The sequence below is a fragment of the Tachyglossus aculeatus genome, chromosome 4 (genome assembly GCF_015852505.1).
Source record: "Tachyglossus aculeatus isolate mTacAcu1 chromosome 4, mTacAcu1.pri, whole genome shotgun sequence".
NCBI lineage: Eukaryota > Metazoa > Chordata > Mammalia > Monotremata > Tachyglossidae > Tachyglossus > Tachyglossus aculeatus.
This window is the reverse complement of record NC_052069.1, coordinates 19,403,324-19,427,236: the sequence shown is the minus strand read 5'-3', so window position 1 is coordinate 19,427,236 and position 23,913 is coordinate 19,403,324. Positions and strand designations below refer to the sequence as shown.

General features: G+C 41.9%; 1 protein-coding gene across 7 annotated transcripts in view; it reads left to right on the top strand.

Annotated features, from left to right (window-relative positions):
• The window catches only part of LDB2 (LIM domain binding 2), an 892,398-nt gene extending 869,158 nt beyond the window's left edge, over positions 1-23,240 (top strand). For 2 of the 7 annotated variants that reach the window (XM_038745550.1, XM_038745544.1), the window contains 3 exons: positions 12,586-12,709; positions 16,143-16,294; positions 21,967-23,240. In XM_038745550.1, the coding sequence (XP_038601478.1) occupies positions 12,586-12,709; positions 16,143-16,294; positions 21,967-22,197 (507 nt within the window). In that variant the 3' untranslated portion in view covers positions 22,198-23,240. Of the gene's footprint in view, positions 1-12,585; positions 12,710-16,142; positions 16,295-18,785; positions 18,918-21,966 lie in introns of those variants that run through there. The other 5 variants (XM_038745549.1, XM_038745547.1, XM_038745548.1 and 2 more) reach the window with 5 other exon arrangements.
• The last annotated feature ends 673 nt before the right edge of the window (positions 23,241-23,913 follow it).

Here is a 23,913-nt window from a genome sequence, read left to right as displayed (position 1 = left end):
GTCTGCCCCGTGTCAGGCTCCCCTATTCACGGACAAACCAATGTTTTTGTTTTTTTATTATTCGGGGGAGCTTCCTGAGTGCAGAGTCAGGTAGATTGCTAGTCCCCAGCCCCTGCCACTTGTTTCCAGAGGCATGGCAAGTTCCTAACCAGAGGCCTGACCCTTGCCTTCAAGATGGGTAGAGCATGATGGTTGTCTTTCCTGCTCAGAGCTTCTAGTGAAAGCTGATCTTTTCAGGCCCCTTACCTGGAGGCATTCATAAGCCAGGGACCGGGAGTCAGGAGATCTGGGCTCTAGGCCCAGCTCTGTCAATGACCTGCTGTGTGACTTTGGACAAGTCACTGACCCTCTCTGAGCCTCAGTTTCCTCATCTGTAAAATGGGGATAAGAGAGATTGGGAAAGGATCCCTGTGTGGGTCCACCCTGATAACCTAGTCAGTCAGTGGATCACATTTATTGAGCCCTTACTGTGTGCAGAGCCCTGTAATTAAGCACTTGGGAGAGTACAATATAACAATAAACAGACACATTCCCTGCCCACGATGAGCTGATACCCAGAACTTAGCACAGAGTAAGAGAATTCACTTGAGCAGGCTATGGCACACTAGATTGCAAAAGGTAATTTTTTTTAATGCAGCCCATACGTGATAAACGGGGATTTAAAAGACCGTAAGCTACTTGAGGGCAGGGATCAATCAATCAATCAATCAATTGTATTTATTGAGCACTTACTGTGTGGAGAGCACTGTACTAAGCACCTGGGAAGTACAAGTTGGCAACATATAGAGACAGTCCCTACCCAAAAGTGGGCTCACAGTCTAAAAGGGGGAGACAGAGAACAAAACCAAACATACTAACAAAATAGAACAGATATGTACAAGTAAAATAATAAAATAAATATGTACAAATCATATTTCAAATCACTCAGTTGTATTTATTGAGCACTTACCGTGTGCAAAGCACTGTACTAGGTGCTTGAAAAGTACAATTCAGCAACAAAGATAGAGATTCTTTGCATTGACTGCTACCCCTGCGTTGTCATCAGTGCTACACTTTCGTTCAATCGTATTTATTGAATACGGATCAGTCCTTGTAACTCCGTAGTACTCTTCCAAGTGCCTGCCACAGTATTCTGCACACAGAATCATTCAATAAATACTATTGATTGACTAGCATGGGTTCTAGCTGTGTTTCTGTTGACCGTGGAGGGCTTGCAGGAAATATAACTCTCACCGTTAAGCCGGAGGCTGGTCATGGGGAACTCTGTGGCTCTCACCTTATTAGAAGGGGTCAGGGTTTTCCTCCCTGCTCAAGGAGGAGGTGGATGAATATCTGGGCCATTATTTCAAGGAGTCGGCCCTCAGAAAACAAATATGGGCACGTTAATATGCCGAGCACGTTCGCTCTTGTGTCGAAACTGGCCTTTCTTCAAAACCTGCCCGTGGAAATCACCAGCTTTGGTGATTTAGTCCATGTTCAGACCCCCGAATGGGTCACGGTGTTTTAGGTTGAATTAAAGACTGTTATTCATATCAGGCTGCACACTTGAAATCAAAGTGATAACCTGTCCACAGCTGAGCGGCAAAGAAATCAGGATGAATTCATTCGGCTGGGCTCCTTCAGGTCTTCTGATAAATGTGGGAGGGTTCTGTGCCACAGGCATCCGGAGCTCATCTCAGGCCCATTCGCTCACGATTGTCCAGTTGAGCGCGCTTTAGCATGCGGCCCGCATCGGGTGGGAAGTGGCCGGGTGAACCTTTTAGACTGTGAGCCCACTCTTTTAGACTGTAAGCCCACTGTTGGGTAGGGACTGTCTCTATATGTTGCCAACTTGTACTTCCCAAGTGCTTAGTACAGTGCTCTGCACACAGTAAGCGCTCAATAGATACGATTGATGATGATGATGATGAACCAAGGAGAACCTCCGTCATGGGCAATGAGTTTTGAGCTCTACCTGTGGTTCTCCTCTGAAGCCAACTGGTCCACATGGCCAGAAGGGCCAGCCCTGCTCATGAATTTGCCTTCCGGGCTATCGACCAGAAACCAACATGAGATCCGACCAGCTAAGTCAGTCCATTCTGGTGCCCGTATCACTGTTCTAAGCACTGTGGGGGATACAAGGTAGTCAAGTTGTCCTACGTGCATCTTACAGCTTAATCCCCATTTTACAGATGAGGTAACTGAGGCACAGAGAATAATAATAATAATAATAATAATAATGGCATCTGTTAAGCGCTTACTATGTGCACAGCACTGTTCAAAGCGCTGGGGGGATACAAGGTGATCAAGTTGTCCCACGTGGGGCTCACAGTCTTAATCCCCATTTTACAGATGAGGTAACTGAGGCTCAGAGAAGTGAAGTGACTTGCCCAAGGTCACACAGCAGGCATGTGGCAGAGCCGGGATTTGAACCCATGCCCTCTGACTCCAAACAGTGACTTGCCCAAAGTCACACAGCTGACAAGTGGCAGAGCCAGGTTTAGAACCCATGACCTCTGACTCCCAATCCCATGCTCTTTCCACTGAGTCACGCTGTACTATGTGCTTGGAAAGTACAGTTAAGCAACAAAATGCTCTCTGTACACAGTAAGCACTCAATAAATACGATTGAATGAATGAATCAGTTGTATTGATTAGGTTACTACTGTGTGCCGGGCACAGTTCTAGGCCGAGAAGCTAAAAATAATAGGTCCCGGAGAAGCTCTTGTCACTCAGCTGCTGTTGCCGTCCCTGTTCCAGAAAGTCTTTTTCTGGCCCCGGAGACTGCAAGGTGAACCTTGTGAGGACAGAGGTGAGGTTTCTTACATCACTTAAGCACTTAGTACAGTGCTCTGCACGCAGTAAGTGCTCAATAGATACGATTGATGATGATCACTCTGAAAAGCCCAGAGTCTAACGTACAGGGGAACTGGCTACTTTTGTTGCAGGGAGAAGAGAAAAAGCAGCAGACTCTGAGAGATGAAATTTAGGGAGGGTGGATTAGAGCCATTAAGAGATTATTGGTATTTGTGAGAACCTGGGCCTCTGCCATAGACTCTGAGGTTATGCTGAGCGGCACAACAGGTCTTTACTGCCATTTTACAAATAAAGTATTTTGTGAGACCTAGGAAAAACTGTTCACTGTTTGAACCAAAGGAGAATATAGGCAGCTAGAATACATAAACGAACAAAGCATTTGGTAAACATTCATAAATTCCAGAATAAAATCTATATTTTGAGTTTTACGTCACTTAGCAGAGAAGATCCTGGGAGGTGGGGTAGTATCTGAATCCTGAGCTTTATTAAGTTTGAATTACCAGGAGTCCTTTTGCCCGGCAATGAGTATTTTATACCTCCTTTGCTCTTACCTGTCCTGAATTCCAGCAGAGAGAATATAGATTTCTAGATCATATTTTTAGTGACCAAACCTATGAGTAAATACCATATTTACTCATTTAGTTCTCTGGGAGTCGGTTTCCTCATCTGTAAAACGGAGTTTCAATAGCAGTTCTTCCTCCTACATAGACTGTGAATCCTGTGTGGGTCAGGAACTGTATCCAACCAATCTGGTCATCTTGTATCTACCACAGAGCTCAGTACAATGTTTTTCACATTTTCACATAGTAAGAACCTAACAAGTGTTATTATTGTTGTTAAGTAGTCCAAGGAGTGAATGTATACCAAAATTGAAATATTCCTTAATGCAAAACAAGATCCTCTGATCAGGTCAAAACACATCTGCTAGAAACAAACCCAATAAGTGGAGGGTAGTACTGTTTTGTTTGTTTTCCCTGAGAAATAGCATCTTTCTATAGCATGTTCTAACTTTCAGGAATAATCCACTCACACAACACTTGAGAGAGAAAAACCTCTCCTGACCAAATGTTTAGATAAATAGGCGGATGTTTTGAATTTTACAGCAATTTATCTTTAATCCCATTTGGAAATATACCTAAATAACCATCTGATATCTTGAAATTGCAGGAGATAAAGCACTTGAAACAGGTTTCCTTTCTCTCCCTTGTTTTCCTTCTCCAAGACAGAATCAGTTGTTCTTTTAAGCTTCATCATTGTAATTAAATAAAAAAAAAACGAACAAAAAAAACCCAAGCACTAGGTGGTAGTCACTTGAGTATTTTAGGCTTCAAATTTATCTCTCCCATCTTTTAATAAGTCATTATTTTAGAAATGATTTGTTGCTTAATTAATAAAGGTACCCTCACCCTCAGTCAAAATAAATTCATTTGCTTTCCTCATAATTCATATTTTACTGGATTCATAAATTATGACATTTTTGTTCACAAACGTGTAAATTACTGATAGTTAAATTCCGAAAAACAATCAACGGAGACATTAAGGAGTAAAACATCAGTGTCATTATCCATCTTCGTTGTTTCAAGGACACAATTCTAACCTCGGGCTATCCCAAGGCAGTGAGAGAGCCCTGCTGGTCTGGATGGTACAATAGTTACCTACAGCCTGGCTGACTGGTAATTCCACCAGAAAACTCAAAACTCCTCTTCAGCCAAAAGACATAGGGTCTAGGCCATCCCGCTTTCAAATAATATTGTTTTTTTTAAATTTTCGTATTTCACTCCCACTTACCTTTGGGGGTCATGTCGGGAGGGAACTAAAAGGCGCAGGGGCCATCCCTCCCGCTGGGACAAGGAAACGAACATTCAGATTAAAAGAATCCCAACCCCTTTGCTGGTAATTTCTCTCATTTAGCTTCCCCCCGTTTTGCTCAACTTTAAAACAAAAGATAGTCCCTGGGGAAGCCATGGGTTCTCATTCATGCTGACATCAAACTGAATTGTACTTTCCAAGTACTTAGTACAGTGCTCTGCACACAGTAAGTGCTCAATAAATATGATCGAATGAATGAATGAAACACCTAGTTCATCATAATTATGTTGTCGACTTGTACTTCCCAGGTGCTTAGTACAGTGCTCTGCACACAGTAAGCGCTGAATGAATGGATGAATAATTCATATTGCTCCAAAAGTCAGTCAGATATTTGCATTTATTAAGCACTGTGTGCAGAGCACTGTACTAAGCGCTTGGGAGAGTATAATATAATAATAAACACACACACACACACCCAAAACCAAGACAGACGCTAGCTTTACATTTTTAGCAGGGAATCCTAAACTGTCTCCCTCTTTTGGAGCTCACATTTGTTTACAGGAGACAGGTGGAGCTCACCCCAAGAAGACAAGACACTCATGCACACATCAAGAGGGGCAGACACAAGCAGAGATAAAGATAGACTGAAAGGGAGAGAAGCAGATTCAGGCACCCTGGGGAAAAGCAGAAAGAGGACAAAGACACTGCTTTATTCTCTCTGCACAACTTTCTTTTTTAAGCTCTCTCTCCTTTCTAATGCCAGCAAGGAGAGGATGGAAGAGGTGGTGAAGTTTGTTACCAGAGTGCAGTTGTTCACACTGTTATTTGAGGAGGAGACTTTGTTCTTTCATGATTATGATGGCCCCACAGCCTCATTTTAGTGTTAAAACAATAGAGACTGGAGGTTTTTGTCTTTGGTTTTCACACATCTTTCCCATAGTCACCTCAGGGCCAGGGTAACTTGACAGACCATTTTCCCCAGATTTTCCTGTACATCAGTGACCTGAAAATGTGCTCCCTCCGTGACAGCTTTTACATTCTTTCCATTTGAAAATTCTTGTCAACCTGGTGAGGGAGGGACTAAATCATCAGAAATCAAATTTACTTGTATTATACTCTGCTGTACAGTGCTCTGCACACCGTAAGCACTCAATACATACTATCGATTGATACTCCACTGGGAAGTGGTGCTCTCTCTGTGATAAAATACAAAGCCTAGCTCCCAAATAAATATTTGAAGGTAAGGATCAAGATGCAGCTCCACAGGAAAAAGAAAACCACCCACTTGGTTTTGTTTTAAGACCATTAATATATTTTAAATGGAGAAACAGCCTCTAAGGATGTGTTGAACCTCTTTTCCAGAGGTGGCATCACTGTCCTGAGACCTAACTGGGAATTTGATGGGGATCAAAACTCTGATTGATTCATTCATTCAGTAGTATTTATTGAGCACTTAGTGTGTGCAGAGCACTGTACTAGGCACTTGGGAAGTACAAATTGGCAACATATAGAGATGGTCCCTACCCAACAACGGGCTCACAGTCTAGAAGGGGGAGACAGACAACAAAACAAAACATGTGGACAGGTGTCAAGTCATCAGAATAAATAGAAGTAAAGCTAGATGCACAGCATTAATGAAATAAATAGAATAGTAAATATGTACAAGTAAAATAGAGTAATAAATCTGTACAAACATATATAAAGGTGTTGTGGGGAGGGAAAGGAGATAGGGCGGGGAGATGGGGATGAGGAGAGGGAAAAGGGGGCTCAGTCTGGGAAGGCCTCCTGAAGGAGGTGAGCTCTCAGTAGGGCTTTGAAGGAAGAAAGAGAGCTAGTTTGGCAGATGTGCAGAGGGAGAGCATTCCAGGCCAGGGGGAGGACGTGGGCCAGGGGTCGATGGCGGGACAGGCGAGAACGAGGCATGGTGAAGAGGTTAGCGGCAGAGGAGCGAAGGGTGTGGGCTGGGCTTTAGAAGGATGGCACTCCTTGTCACTTTTATGAATAGCTGAAAAGTCTCTGGTGCTCACACCCTTCCAGTACTTTTACTCCACTGCCAGGTGATTGGTCCAGCTTCTCTACCAGTGGAAGCTGATAAAAACTAAAACTAAAAATTGTTGTGACAACAAGAAACCTCAGAGTCTCTTAAGGATTTCTACCCCCCCACACACAAACACACATTTAGCAGTGTCAAGTTCTGACATTCTAAGCACTGAGATAGATATAAGTTAACAGATGGGATAAACTCCCTGTCCCACATGGGGCTCACAGTCAAGTAAGAGGAAGAACATCCATTGAACCCCCATTCTGCAGCTGAAGAAACTGAAGCACAGAGAAGTTAAATGACTTGCCCCAGATCACACAGCAGTCATTTGGCAGAGCAGAGATTAGAACCTCTGGCTCCCAAGCCCGTGCTTCATCCATTAGGCTACACTGCTTCCCTGCTCCCTTACTGACTTCCACAAGCACGCTTCAACAGGTCAAATTGCTGAAATGATTAGTTTGTCATTTCTATGTAGAAGAGAAAAACAGTGTCGAATACTGAATTTTGTAAAGATACTTCTTCACTCCTTGCATTTTGAGAGAGCATTTTAGAGCACACGCGCTTAACTGGGTTTCCTGCTCTAAAGATACCAGGCGGATGACAATATTCTTTTTACCACACTGAGGGGACCAGATGGTTCCTTCATCCCCCCTCTGCCCCCCGCCACATTCTCGTCTTTATTCCACAAGGCATTGCTTCAGTGAATGTAGCACGTTGATGCTGTAAAGCTCATTGATGAGAGAAGAGTTTTAGTTGAGTTATTCTGCCATCTGCAGTTCACGAGCAGCAAACTAACCGCCTCAACATCAAAAGAAAAAGAGGGATTATTTGAATTAACAAATATGGGGAGCACCGTAACCTGGATAAACCCTAAAAATCTGCTCCTAAGATGGCAAGATTGCCTTCCAAGCTTTGCTTTCAGATGTTATGTGCCTGATGTGAAAATAAATTTCACAGGGAAGGACTACAGTAAACGTTGGTAATGCCACTACTGTAGGGTGATGTTAAGAAAATGTGTGCAGAGTTGTTGTCTGTCTCCCCCTTCTAGACTGTGAGCCCGTTGTTGGGTAGGGACCATCTCTAGATGTTGCTGACTTGTACTTCCCAAGCGCTAAGCGATGTTAACAAAATGTGTGCAGAGTTGTTGTCTGTCTCCCCCTTCTAGACCGTGAGCCCATTGTTGGGTAGGGACCATCTCTATATGTTGCTGACTTGTACTTCCCAAGCGCTTAGTACAGTGCTCTGCACTCAGCAAAGTGCTCAATAGAGACGATTGAATGAATGAATGCACGTAACGATGAAGAAATACGTTTGGCTTCAGGTGTTGCTTGATGCATTTTAGTTTGTGGATTCAGGGGGTCACTTGGCTATGTTGGGTGACAGTGTATTTCTCCTCTGTTGTGGTGTGAAAAATGTATTAGAAAGTTTATACGTTGAACCAAAATTATTTCATAAACAGAACAAGAGTAAGTTAGGTTAATATTAGCTAACGTTGAGCTGAACTATGGAATAAGATTAAATATATATATATATGATTTTATATAGATGTATATAAAATCTTTCAGACATTTTGCTTTTTCCAGGCATAAAGAATTTTCAACAAATGTAACTGTTCACTGATTATTCCAACATTTCACATGCAAATCAAAACCCCATATATAGAATGCTCCTCTGTTCTGTTTTGTCATAATTATTTAATAGTGCACTCAACATCATCTGAACATGTTCAAACAGCTTGTTGGTTGCTTTTTTCAATGGGTATTCAGTAAGAATATGTAGAAATTTTCTTTCCCTTCTCTTTGGAAATCTCTTCGCATGAAATTCTTCTTAGTTCTTCAATTACATTCTGCATATGTAGTCGGAAATGACATGAGGGATGTCTGTGGCTCGGGTGTTTACTTGCTTTCGTATTTTTAAACTGATTCTTTTCAAGCCCAAGAAATGCCAATGAAAGAGTCTATTTAAATTTGGAACGTAAATGTAATTTGACAATAATCCTTGCCTTTTTCAGCAATTGGCCCTTAGTCATTTTGGTTCCCTCACAGGGTCTTCAAGTCACCAAAAAGAACTGCAAGATTTAATATCCATAATTTTTTTAAACCATTACAGCCCCATTGCTGCAAAGTACACTTGCCCACTGTATTTTTCAGGTTTCCTATCTTAACATCCATGTAAAATGTAAATTGAAAGAAATTGCTGTAGACATTTAAATAGGTTTAGGAATTTTGTCAAGAGTGAGATCATCCGGGAATAAAGATAACAAGAGTAGTAACCCTAGATGTGGTTATTGCTGCAATGTACAATTTGTCTTGGGCAGGAAATAGGAGCAAGCATCAAGTAAGTTCTTAGTACAGTGCTCTGCACATGGTAAGCGCTCAATAAACACAATTGAATGAATGAATGAAAGTGATAAGAGCATTTATTAAATGTTTACTGTGTGCAGAACACTGTCATAGGTGCTGGGAAAGAATACAAAAGGGAAGGGAAACCTGGTCTCTGACCCTCAAGGGGCTCACAGTCTAAGCATATATGTAGAAAAGAGGGGACTGGAGACAGACACATCAGGAAATGAAATAATAGAACCCTGACAGAACATGACAAGCACAAAAACACAGAATAAAAGCAAAAGCCAGTAGAATTCTTTGGCATATTTTGTCTTATGCTCTCGAGTTGTCTGATCCAGAGCAACACCATGGACACATCTCTCCCAGAACGCCCCACCTCCATTTCCAATCATTCTGGTAGTGGATTCGTTCATAAAGTTTTCTTGGTAAAAATACAGAAGGGGTTTACCGTTGCCTCGTTTTGCACAGTGAATTTGAGTCTCTGCCCTTGACTCTCTCCCATGATGCTGTTGCCAAGCACAGGGGAGTCTTGATTTGTAGCAGATTGCCTTCCACTCACTAGCCACTGGCCAAGCTAGGAATGCAATGGGCAGGCCTCTGCTTGATTCTCCCTCCCTTAGGCAAAACTGGTAGATAACTGACTGGAAACTCTCCAGGGGTGACCCTGAGAGGGTATGCTGCAGCTAGAAGAATCTAATTTCAGGTTCCTCGGGGATCAGAATTCAAGGTACTCCCATAGCCACCATCAAACTAAAGAAATTCCTTTCACCATTAATGTTCACACCATAGGAATGAGCCAGTCAGATGTATTTCTCTCATCAAATTACTACCAACCCTTTTCTTGATGCCCCCACTCTTGAACCTGAGAAATCCCTTCAGCTTTTCACTCCTGCTCCATTTCTGACCCTGTTTCATACTGCGTCTGATGCCTGCTTAGGCAACCTCGGAAACTAGTCCAAATAGAGAACTAGACAAGGCAACCTCTCAAGGATTGTGAGTCTTTTCATCTGTCTCTCTCCCTTGATTTCAATCCCTATATTAAACCACTAAACAAACCTCTTCCATGTGCCATTTCTCCCTTCCTCTTTTTGCAAGCTAAAACCTAGAGATGTTCATAGGAGAAGAGGGAGTCTGCTCAGTAAATTGGGGATTTGTGTTGGAAATAGGAATTAAGTGCATTTGCTCCAGGATATCCAGATTTTAATTTCCCAAGGTTTCTGCAACACATAGTCTTAGGTGTTGATTGGGTGAAAGAAAAGGAGATGATGCAGACCCTAAAGTGAGGGTCAGCTGTGATTGAGGCTTATATTGTTTTGTGTTCCATCCTCAAGGGACAGTTTCCTCAAAGACGATGGTTGGGTGGGGGGGGGCGGGGGATACTTGCAACTTTAGGAGGCTTCTTATAAATGATTTCTACCTAATTTCGTCCTACTAGAAAAATCATCAAATTTAAAGGGAGAAGCAAGCTTGGCTTAGTGGCAAGAGCCCAGGCTTGGGAGTCAAAGGTCATGGGTTCTATTCCCGGCTCCGCCGCTTGTCAGCTGTGTGACCTTGGTCAAGTCACTTAACTTCTCTGTGCCTCAGTTTCCTCATCTGTAAAATGGGGATGAAGATTGTGAGCCCCACGTGGGACAACCTGATTACCTTGTATCTATCCCAGTGCTTGGCACATAGTAAGTGCTTAACAAATACCTACATTGTTATTAAATCCAAATAGCAAAAAACCAAATCAAAAAACAAAACCTTCTAATAATTAGGCCAGTGTTGCCCACTTTGAGACCACAGATGAGGGAACGATATTTTGTGGAGTCTAAACTGTTGGGATTCTGACCAGTTTCTAAAAGGCAGGGGATCACTGGCACAAGGAAACTCAATATAAAATCCAGAATCAATTCAATGAAAGAAGAGGATGGAATGAGGGCCAAGATTTCATGGATACTCCTTCCAGATTTCCCCAGTAATTCTCAAGAATATAACATAGCAAAACCTGAGGCAGGCATGAAACACTTGGAATACAACAAAGCAATCCAGCATTAGCAGCCTTGGCACTTGCACATTAGTTTTCAACTTCTAAACAGGTTTCTAGTAATATCTGGAAAAAAGGAGATTAACTGGTACTTTTTTAAAGTCAATAATATGGTTTTCACTAATTTACAGAAGAAATCAAGGAAATATTTTTTCTTCCTAAGGGAGTCTCTGAGCAATGGAGAAAGAGTGGGAAACATGCCTGAAAATTAGGGAAAATATTAAGAAGATGACGATCTTAATGGCCCTGATGTTCCCAAAGATTTGCCCTCAATTGATCGTAGTTGTCATCTCTTTGGGAACCATCTCTTGGACTGTTTCATTATTTTATTTTTTTTTGGTCTCAGAAAATGAACACTTGTTTCAGTCAGATTTCAATTGCTCATTGGCACCCTTTTACAACCTAACTCAAAATATCAAGTGGTAATTGATCTCAAATGGCCATATTCTCCCAGGGGTTATTTGACCCCCATATATTTAGCTGATTGCAATGTAGACATTCTTTCATCCTTTTTTAAGCAATTAAAAAGGCTTAGGAAATCCAAATGGTTTTTTACCTCTTGGACTAGCCATTTCTATGATCCTTATCACCAGTCAAATATTAACCGCTAGCAAAATATTTTAAAAAGGTTTATGAAATATGCAGGGAGGAATTAACAATTAAAAAATGGGCCTTAGAGAGCTTATGGGAGTATGCGCCAGTGGAGATTTTGGAAACTTCATGGCTAGAAATCTGTTCATTCCCAAGAAGTAGTAGCATTTATTGAGGGCTTAATGAGCACTGCACTGTATTCTAGGCACTTGGGAAGTGACCCCTTCCCTGCCCACAAGGAATTTCACTCTAAGTGGGGACTAAACAATTTAAGTGTTTACAAGTAAGATGGTCAAAATAAATAAAATGAGTGGTCATGTTCATGTGAGTGCTGAGGAGAGCATAAATAGAGGGCTGGAGTTGGTTAAAGGGGTGATAGGGTCTCGAAATTTGGAGACATTAACCAGAGAAAACATGGTGAAAGAGATGGAATTTTAGGAGGGATTTGAATTTGAGTCAATCTGCCTGTCTGATGGAGGGAAACAGTTCCAAGCCTGAAGAATCTAGACTGAGGTACCCCTAGAAGGTTGGCTTGGGAAGAATGAATACAGCAGGTTGAAGAATAGCAGGTGAAGCAGATCACATCTTTAATCTGTCAGTCAGTGGTATTTATAGAGTGCTTACTGTGTCTTGTAGAGCTCTGTTCTAAGCTCTTGGGAGAGTTAAATACCATAGAGTTGGCAGAAATATTCCCTGCCGTCAAGGAAACTTTTCTCGCCATACATGCCGAGGTCTAAGGGCTGAGCTCCCACCTTCAATCTCAATACTCTGGTGTGAGAATGTTTGTGAATAGACAGTTCCATCGGTCAAGAAACAGAAAATTGCAAAGAAAATCTTCTCCAATTTGATATAAAAAGACAAATCTTTGAAGAGCGAAAAGGATATAGAACGGTTTCAGTTGTTTTTTATTAATTTAAATTATTCATTCCAATTAACATTGGAAAATATGAACACCTACTTCTTTGAACTCTTTTCAGTTGTGTGTAATATTGGAGCCAATGCAGGAATTGATGTCAAGACACAAAACTTACAACCTCAGTCCTCGAGACTGTCTGAAGACGTGCTTGTTTCAGAAATGGCAGCGGATGGTAGCCCCACCAGGTATGATTTCTTTCTTCTTTCACATCACAGGTTTTCCAGGAGTTCCAGATGGGAGTGAAATGAGTTTTAGAGATTGCGAATCTTAACTGATGAACAACATTGATTGATGAGATACTCAATTTGGGATTTGTTTCACAGGTCCTAGCCAGTTATACTTTTACTACTTAGAGATGTATTTATCAAAAGCCCAAATAAGCACGAATAGAATACAAAATGCATTTCTCTTCACTGCCTTCCCCAGAATTCCGTTTAGATACCGTGGCTTCCTACTGGCTTTTGAAATTACAGCTCCAAGTCAACATTAATTGTCTTCCTATCTAATACATTTTCACTCCCAGGCATTCGCTGAGCCTCATTGATCATAAAAGCTAAACACATGCACTCACTCAAAATTATTTTTACAAAGAGTAATTATTAATGCGAAGCATGGAACTTTCTGAATCAAGAAATATAAAGCTTACCTTCTATCTTCTATCTTCTATTAGAGAAACAGTGTGGTTTAGTGGAAAGAGCATGGGTTTGGGAGTCAGAGGTCATGGGTTCTAATCCCGGCTCCGCCACTTGTTGACTATGTGACGAGGCCAGTCCCTTAACTTCTCTGTGCCTCAGTTACCTGATCTGTAAAATAGGGATTCATTCATTCATTCAATCGTATATATTGAGCGCTTACTGCGTGCAGAGCATTGTACTAAGCTCTTGGAAAGTACAATTCGATAAAGACTGTGAGCCCCTCATGGGACAAACTGATTGCCTTGTATCTACCCCAGTATTTACAACAGTGTTTGGCATGTAGTAAGCGCTTAGCAAATACCATCATCATTATTATTGTTATCATCTGTACCTTGATCTGCTGTTACTGGCCCTGAGATCTTAAGTAAAACCCATGTTGTAGTAGTATTCTTATCAGAGTACACATTTAGAATGTTGGAAAGATACAGAAATTATCTTATTTTTATATGCATTATTTTAGTATGGCTAACCTCACCCCCTTTCATAATATTTGCGGTATTTGTAGAGGTCTGCTTACTGTATGTCAACCATTGTTCTAATGATTCATTGGGGTAGATACAAGATAATCCCATATGGGTCACCCATCAGTTCTAGTAGACACAGTAATATTTATTGAGCAATGTGGCCTAGTGGAAAAATGCATGGGCCGGAGAGTTAAAGGACCCAGGTTATAATCCCTGTTCTGCTACTTAGCTGCTGTGTGACCTTGGGCAAGTCACTTAGTTTATCTGTGCCTCAGTTTTCTCATCTGTAAAATGGGAATTCAGTGCCTGATCACCTCTTATTTAGACCACGAGTCCCATATGTGTCAGGAACGGTGTCCAATCTGGTTATCTTGTATCAACTCAAGCAACTGGAACATAGTAAGAACTTAACAAATACCACCGGCATGTACACTCTCAGTCTGACAACACCTGTGGTCAGCAGGGATAAATCCTGCATAAAGATAATAGAGATAAAAGCTTTGGGGGCAGTGATCCCCATCAACCCCAACAGAGCTGTCCACTAAAGAGGCTGTATCGCTCTGCATCCTCCCTGGGACTACGGCTTCAAGACTGATAGTTCCAGAAGCTGAGAGATTTCTTTGCTTGAGTGAGGCTGTCACCAGTCACCTCGGGGGATCAAACGATGGCGCAGGTCAAAGATCTGATCTCCAAAGTCCCAATAAAACCCCTTGTGGAAACGTGTCTTGTGTTTCTGTTATCAATCAATCAATCAATCAATCGTATTTATTGAGCGCTTACTATGTGCAGAGCACTGTACTAAGTGCTTGGGAAGTACAAATTGGCAACATATAGAGACAGTCCCTACCCAACAGTGGGCTCACAGTCTAAAAGGGAGAGACAGAGAACAAAACCAAACATACTAACAAAATAAAATAAATAGAATAGATATGTATAAGTAAAATAAGTAAATAAAGAAATAGAGTAATAAATATGTACAAACATATGTACTTCCCCAAGTGCATAGTATTGGGAACTGAAGCACTTATGCATATATCTGTAATTTTATGTATTTGTATTAATGTCTGTTTCCCCCCTTCTAGACTGTGAGCTCATTGCAGGTAGGGATTGTCACTCTTTGCTCTTAGTACACCCCAACTGGGCAGTTTGCCAATGGAACATCTTTTTTATGGTATTTGTTAAGCACTTATTATGTGTCAGGCCCTCTACTAAACACTTAGGTAGATATAAGCTAATCAGGTTGGACAGTCCCATCTCACATAGGGCTCACATTGTCTTTCTTCCCTTTCCTTGCTTTTAGGTTTAACTCGAGATACTTCTCCAATAACCTTAGTCTTCTATGGGGTGTCAGGGTCATTCACAATATAGAACTAGACATAGGGATTTTATTAAAGCATATGCAAATGTGTAGATGTATTTATATATATGTATATATGAATATTACCTATATATGCTTCATTCATTCAATCATATTTATTGAGCGCTTACTGTGTGCAGAGCACTGTACTAAGCACTTGGAAAGTCTAATTTGGCAACAGATAGACAATTCCTACCCAACTATTGACTCACAGTCTAGAAGGGGGAGACAGACAACAAAACAATACAAGTAGACAGGCATCAATAGTGAGAAGCAGCGTGGCTCAGTGGCAAGAGCCCGGGCTTGGGAGTTAGAGGTCATGGGTTCTAGTCCCGGCTCTGCCACATGTCTGCTGTGTGACCTTGGGCAAGTCACTTAACTTCTCTGAGCCTCAGTTACCTCATCTGTAAAATGGAGAGGAAGACTGTGAGCCCCATGTGGGACAACCTGATCACCTTGTATCCCCCCCAGCACTTAGAAGAGTGCTTCAGACATAGTAAGCGCTTAACAAATGCCATTATTATTATTATTAGTAGTAGTAGTAGTAGTATCAATAGCATCTGACAGTGCAGAGAACCCAACCCCTCTACTTGCCTGGTCACATTTGCATTCACAAGAACAAGAAAACCCAACTCCTCACACTGGCTCTCAAACATGAGCCATCACAGACTTTTGTAGGTCGGACACCAGAGTTGTCTGATGCCTTTCCCTTTACCCCCACTGGCTTTGTAGTGCAAGAGCATGCTCAAAAAAGCAATTGGGCTTCATATTGATAGTCATCATGAATTCTGAGGTCAAAAAGGAGTTTTAAAAATTGCGTGTCTATGCTCGGTAAAAATTTGAAACAGAAGCCTATGCTGAAACAGGATAAATGGAATTCACTAAAACAAATCATATTCCTTTTTTCATTTATGATATGGGTTAGCCACAAAAAATTAAATATTTGTCTGCTGTGCCTATATGGCAAATATATATTTATATATATAAGCATTTATATATGCATATATGTAAATATCTCATTATGTTGCTCATAGTATGCTCGGGGACTTGCTGTGGAACATTTCTTCTCTGGAATTGATTTCCTCCCCATCCCGTATTACAGCAGAACCCACAAGACAGCCGACCACCAAACGGAGAAAAAGGAAAAATTCCACGAGCAGCACTTCCAACAGCAGCGCTGGCAACAATGCAAACAGCACCAGCAGCAAGAAGAAAACACCAGCTGCTAACCTGAGTCTGTCCAGTCAGGTACCTGTAAGTCTCATTTTCCTCTTAGGCCACATCATCTGGTTTATGCCTTTCAGTCCTTTAAAAGAGCAAATTAAAGTCCATTTTAGTTCCAGATAAATTCTAGTGGGGGGAGAGAGGGAATGAGAAAGAGAGAGATTTAAAAAAAAGGCTGCTAAGACAACCGTGAGCTGTGAGCTGGAAATTAGACATGAATATTAAGAATCCAGGCTGCACTGGGACCTGAATTAAAAATGCTTCAAAATCTAAAGCAGGAGACGGTCATTTAGTATTAAATTTCAGTATCTGATGGTAACTGTTAGCACATCTATGGGACAATATCAAGCCTCTGATCACTGCAGTTAGAGGGGAAAGCCCAAATGACTCTCCACTTTGAGTGACTCTGGTTCCATCACTGGGACCACCTTTTTTCACTCTAAGGCAAAGACTTTTTTGGAGTTATTTAGCAATGGCCCGCTACGGTAGTGTGTTTTTCCTTCAACTAAATTCAGGGAAGTTTTCAGCCCTGGGTGCAGTGTTTTGGTCATAATGTCAAATTGTTTATCACTGAATCTCCCCCTCTCCCTCACCAAGAGGCCAGTTGGAATGGGTGGTCAGAGTCCTTGGTGGTCACGTGACTCCAGAAGGTCAATGTGGGAACAGGCTGGTTAGGAAGAGTGCAATTTGATGTGGTGGGCCATGGAAATTCCATTTTTCATCCCTTCTATCTGCTCCAGCTTACTCCCATTGAAGTCTGTCTTTGAAGATTTACTCCCACTCTGTACCCTATCATTTAACCAAAATTCTTAACAAATTTATTCCATGCCAAACCCGATGCCATCTTCAATCAGTCGATCGATAATAGACTGAAGATCCTAGTGGGCAGAGAACGTGTCTACTCACTTTGTTGTATTGCACTCTCCCAGGTGTTTAGTATAGTGCTCTGCACCTAGAAAGTGCTCAGTAAATACCACTGATTGACTGATCACTCATTTGTGCAGAGCACTGTACTAAGCATTTGTCTTCTACATCGCTTGGCTTTTCCCCAGTTCTTTGAAGTTTTTCCTTTCTCTGTTCTGATTTCATTTCACGTTTCTCCTTTTCCATCCTTTTTTTAACTCTATCTCCCGGCTGCTTGGTGGGGGGGGGGGGGTTTATATCCACTGTCTTACTACCACAGTTCTTCTCCCCTGCTCTGTTAAGAAATCCTGGTCCCCACTTCTAATGGAATTTAGCTCTTGTTCTTTGACTTGTGCTGTCTTCTCTTTTCATCTCCCGCATCTCCCTCCAAACTAGGGCCAGCCTGTCCAGGCTAGGTATGGGGAATTTCCCCACATAAACCACCTCACCTCCAGCTACTTCCTTCCAAATCTTCTCTTCTCTGTTCTACTTCCTCCTTGGTTCTTTCTTTCCCTTCACGAGCCCTTGTCCGCCACCATTCCCAAGCCCTTCTTCTGTTGGCTGGATAGGCCCGGCCAAGATACGATCCTCACTTTGAGTAGACCCCTCTCAGAGGAGAGGTTTTAATTCCCTCCTCTTCAGGGAGGGGGGTCTTGGAAAAGGAAAGAAGAATTTTGGGGGTGAGGTCCTTGGTGGTTGGGGCTTCCCAAGCAGCATCCCATTCCCACTGAACCAGCTATAATTCTGGAAAGGAAAAGGGTCTCACTTGGCCTCCACCACACCTGTAAGGCATACTGCTCCTTTTCACCGTCAGTAGAGAGATATGTTCATTTTAGATTGCCCAGAAAACATGGAGAGAAAAAAAAATATGCCTCATCTAGATAAATGAGCATGGACACTGCTTGAGACTGTGAGCCTTACTGAGTGTTGGGAAGAAAAGAGAAACCTGTTTTCTTAAATTATAGTAATTGTACTTCCGTGGTAAATGAGGTGATTCCTAGGTAGATTTGATAGAATGGTAAGCCAGCTGGCCAAAACACACCCTTTATAGCATCAATTGCTAAGTGAATGTAAGAACAAGTAAAAAAATTCCACCGTCTTTCAACAATTATCCACCATTGCAGCAATGCTGGAAACGATTCACATGGCATGAGTTTTTGTTGTAAATTTTGCTGCAATAACTCTGTTCCTTTGGATTTAGGATTCTCAGAATTAGACCATATGTAATTTAAACCTGACCCACTGCTCTATTTACAGTGTTTCACTATCAAGAAAAAAAAATCGTATTCTCACCAGGCCTTCCCTGAGCATTTTTTCCCCCTAATCACAGACTAAATAGAATAAGTGCTCAAATAATGAAAAAACTTGTGTTTTTTGTTTGTTTTTTAATTGTGCTACTCCAACCGAGGCAGATGATCTGTATCAATAGTGGTGTGTGCTCCCATGCCAGAGACTAGGGTTTAACACTTGGATTCTGTAAGCTTGTTGTGGGCAAGGAACGTGTCTACCTACTCTGTTGTATTGTACTCTCCCAAGCGCTTAGTACAGTGCTCTGCGCACAGTAAGCGCTCAATAAATACCATTGATTGATTGATTCTGCTTCTCACTCCATGAGCAGGAGCTAGGAGCGCTCCAGAGCTGCAGCCTCAACCCTGGGAGGGATGGAGCCTTGTGTGTCATTCAACAACAGTCACCCCTTCTGGCCAATTTAAGGAGAAGCATTGAGGGGCTCTGAAAGGAGTCTCTTCCAGTCCTCAACCAGTCAGAGGTTGGTGGTCATTGCATGGCAACTAGTGAGAGGAGGTTGAGGGGGAATGAGATGGTGGGATCTTCAGGCCTCCACCTGAGGGAAACTGAGGGGATGTGTGCTTCAACCCGGAAAAATGATGACGCTGTAGAAAGCCAGACTCTGATGGAGATAGATGGTCCCTAGAGCCAACTGGGCGTCTTTTTGACAGTTATCATCGAGCAGCCCGGTGCCACCTTCCCCTAGAGAGATCCCCTGATTAGGTGCCTCCTCTACTTACTTTTTGAATGGCCGGATGACTCTTGCAGCTGAGATTTGATATCTGGATAGTAAAGAATCAGAGATGGTCTATATTCAAGAGAATAGCATGATTGGCATCTTCTGGGGGAGGATGAGATCGAATTCTTTAAAGTTTGATATGCTTCTTCGAAGTCCCGTTTGGAAAGTCATCCTCAAACTCGAGCAGATTGCTAAGCCTCAGCCCAGGCGTCATTTGCTTCGGTGTCTTAGGCGATGGAGACTCTAAATGTTGAGCGGGATTCCCCTCTCTGCCTCGGTGTTGAGCTTAAATGCTATCTTTTTGGCTCATTCGCCAAGCATTTCTCCAAGCCAGTGCATAGATCTTCAGCCTCAAACAAGACCTCAGGTTACACTGGTTCCCCCTGCCTCTTGAGAACGTAGCCAGACCTGAAGTACATAATCCTGAGCAACTTCCAAAGGAGTTAACATTTAGCATTCAATGCTCATCATCTAGCTGCACTATTCATATTCTGTCTGCTACATCTTTCTTCCCAGTCCCAATTTCGTCTGTTGCTCTTCTCCAAATTCTGTCCAGTTTGTGGACATTTTTCTGTACTAAAAGTCCGAGACTGAACATTTTCTGTTTAGTTTCACCAGGGCGACTAGGGACCTTTCATCTCTCCATTTCAAATGACCCATTGTAGCCTGAAATTGTGGGGGGGGGGGGGGGGGGGGGGGGGGGGGTTTGTGTGTGTGTGAGAGAGGCACGTGAGTGTGTTTTTATGAGGCACCATTCCACATCTAATTTAGGGCCTTCCATTCCCACCCGAACTCCCTCAGAGGTTTGAACTCACTTCCTTATAAGGCAGCCTGCTCTGTTCATCACTGCAAAGTAAATATTTACTTTGAAGTGCATGTGTCTACCTTAGATCAAATTTTGAGCTGTTAACAACTTCATTACTATGCTTACCCAGTACACTTTTTATGCCGTTAGCTTTTGGGTAGTGCTGAGTGTTTCTGTTTTTAATAGTTATTTTACTGATTTCGAAGAGAAAACCAGATGAAGAAAAAGAAAAAAAAAAGATGTTGGAATACCATTTCATATCTTACCCTATTTCCTAAACATTGGAACTCGAAGTTAGCACATAAATTTTTCCAGCTTGTCAGGCTTTGCTATAACCGGTATAGTGAAGCAGTGTAAATATTTATCATAAGTTGCTTGTTTTAATTATATGAATACTGAAACACTTGCCTAGAGTATCTGTTAGGGAAAAAAAAAATCATTATGCAAAAGTCCTTAGCTTCTCCTGAGGCAATTTTAGTTCTTTTCAGTCAAATGCTTCAGAGTCCTAGGTAGGGTTGGTCAAAAGGGATGCTTTGAAAACGTAGTTTTGTAATATCACTTTGAAAGACTTGCTGAATCAAAGAATCACAAGTTAGGAGAACTTGGAGAAATCACCCACATTCACTCTGGTGACTTTAGCCCACTCACTTTCCCTCGCCCACTGCAAACTGACAAAAAGCTGTTTGGCTTTTAAAAGGTGATATCCCACTACTCCCATCTTACTTTTCTCTAACTTAGAGCCCTCCTGCTGCAGCTTGTTAAGGCCATTTCCTCTTGTTCTGTCCCCAGTGGGGACGGAGAACAGCTGCTCAGAATCTGGAATGTCATCTTTTTTAATAGGAGACTATTGCCGGAGTCTCGCCAGCAGAAGTTTCCACTGCACATTAATGGTTAAGCCCCACAACATTTTAGTTTTTTTAATTACTATTTTTTCTCCCCTTGAAAGAGAGTGGAGTCAGCTGGGAAGTTTTGCTTTCCAGTGTGGCTTTGGGACTTTCTACCCCATGCTGATTAGTTCTCAGCAACAGTGCTGTGATGTGCTGTAGCCCCGTAGGTGGTTTACTTGTTTTCACGGAAAGACAATTTGTACTTAAAGCAGTGATGAGATGGATTCTTTCCTTCTTGCATGCTTCAGTTTTTGATGACTGCTAGCTTCATCAATGTAATTATAATTAGCCCTCTCCAGCTCCCTTTTGTGGGACCAGCTGGACAGATCGGTCTCTTATTGCACAGATTGGCAACAGGGTTGCCTCCGTGTGGCTAGGTGACAGGCACCATGAAATAACAGATGGTGAATTCAGGGCTTGTTGGCAATCAGCGGGTTTTTGCTAATGACTTAATTAGCCATGCAAATTGTCAAATCAGTGTGAACATTGTTTTTATCGAAAACTTTACCTAAATTAATTACCATAATTAAGTAGCAGAATGTCAAGTATATTGGTTGCATGAAGGGGCCTGGCTAGCTGGCTGGCCAGGGAAGGTGGAGATGATGCCTCTGTTGGCATTTGTGATGAGCCTTGGATTTTGACTAGAAATGTAGACATGAAGGGAGGATTTATGCCTGAGGTACGGGATTCTGAATTGCAACTTCCTGAAAAAGTAATGCATGCCTGGAAAGGAGAGTACTGTATTTGAGGCTAAAAAACAAAATACTCAGGACTCTCTGGTTAAGCAGTCTTCTGAAACGGTCCCAAAGTTGGACAACTTAAAATCTTGGGGGAGAATTCTGCTACATTTTGGCACCGCCTGTCCCAGGAGGGCGGACCAAACGTCAAGCATCCAAACACGCTAGGATGCAACCTTGTGGGAGACGCTGTTGATTTCATGTGGAAAAATCCAATCTGCATGATGCTCCAACAGGAATGTCTGATCATATTGCGTGTTTTCACCCTCCCCTCTTGAGGCTATTTTAAGTTGAGTTTCTTTCTCTAAAGGTTTCCCTGTAATAATGTTGGATGCCATTCACAGGATGTCATGGTGGTTGGAGAACCCACACTGATGGGAGGAGAGTTTGGGGATGAAGACGAAAGGCTCATCACTCGGTTAGAGAACACACAGTATGACGCAGCCAATGGCTTGGATGAGGAGGAAGACTTCAACAACTCCCCCGCCTTGGGGAACAACAGCCCGTGGAATAGCAAACCTCCTGCTAATCAGGAGACCAAAGCGGAAAATCCCACTCCACAGGCTTCTCAATAAGTTCTGTTCGGAACCCGCAGTGGGCAGAGGGAGGGTGGGGCTTACTCTCTCAGAGCATTTACTTAACAAATAAACCAACTTTCCACACAGATATCTATTTCTAAAAATGCAGCTGATTTTTATCGAGAGGATTATCCTGTATACGCTTCCACATATATTTCTCGGAGGCCTCGCATATGACACGGATACTGGCACTGACCTCAATTAAAATAATTGAAAAGGGTATGTAGCACCTCATGGCGAATCTTTAACCATGTTTTTGTTTTGCTTTTTTCTTGCATCAAAAAAATCAAGGCCATATCGGAAGAAGTCCTCAGTGCTCAGGATCTCATTAATTATACCGAACATAACTCTGGATGACTTTTTAATATTGTAAAATATTTTCTGCTTTTCAACTTGCACCTGAAAATTTCTTGTTTCAGAAAAATTCAGCTTTTGGAAAGTAATATAACTGTAATTTTAGTTTTTGTTTGTGTTTTTCGGGTTTTTGTTGGGTTTTTTTCCCCCATTCTTCCACCAGGGGTTAACCATTGAGAGGATCCAGCGATTATCATTTGTCATGCTTCATGTCAATCCCCAGTCCTTCAGTCACTGAACAAGTGCTGAAACAAAAAATGTCCTCTTTTTTTCATCAAAGACATGAAAGATATTTTTCTGTGGAGAAAGACCACCCGTCTTTAGAGCATTTCTGCTTTGTAAAATTGCTGTTGATCCAAATATTTTAAAGCCATGCAATCCGTTAATTTTGTGGGCAGTTTAAGGAATCTAAAACTTTTGTGTTTGCATTGTATCTAAGTTGGCTTTATTGTTATTTCTATCCATAGTATATTTCTTGTATAATATTTTTGTAAAGCCCTCAACTGTTTTGTTTTTCCCCTCTTTTGGATTTCAGTGTATTTATGTGAAACTTTATAAGAGAACTAATTTTTTCATTTCCATATTAATATGTTCAGCTCAAACATGTAAAGACCCAGTGAGTCGATGTGTTATAATACAATTGTATTTTATGTATGCTTTGCCAATAAGTGTGCCAACAATAAACTGTGTTAACAACAAAAGCAATCTGATCTGGCCTTTTTTAGTTACAGGAGTAGCCAGAAGTTTGTCTATTAACTGCCAACATATTTTGTTCAGACCAGAGACTATGCTGTTCTGTTCCCTGCTTAATTTGTTTTGATTTCAATGTCCCGTTGATGTCAAGAACAGGAAATCAGTCAAATTTATTGTGTTTACTATGTGCAGAGCATGGTACAAAACACTTGGAAAAGTACAATGCAACAAATTTGTTTGACATGTTTCCTGCTCACAAGGAGCTTATGGTGTGGAGAGGAAGATGGATATTAAAATCAATTATGGATATGTTCTTAAGTGTTGTGGAGCTGAAGGTGGGATGAATATCAGTTTATCATCCTCTTGTCTCTCCCCGCTTCAGTCTGTACTTCACTCTGCTGCCTGGATTACCTTTGTACAGAAACGCTCTGAGCATGTCACCCACCCCCCTCAAAAATCTCCAGTGGTTGCCTGTCAACCTACGAATCAAGCAAAAACTCCTCACTCTTGACTTCAAGGCTGTCCATCACCTCACCCCCTCCTACCTCACCTCCCTTCTCTTCTCCTCCAGCCCACCCTGCACCCTCCACTCCTCTGCTGCTAACCTCCTCACTGTGCCTCGTTCTCACCTGTCCCGCCATCCACCTCTGGCCCACGTCCTCCCCC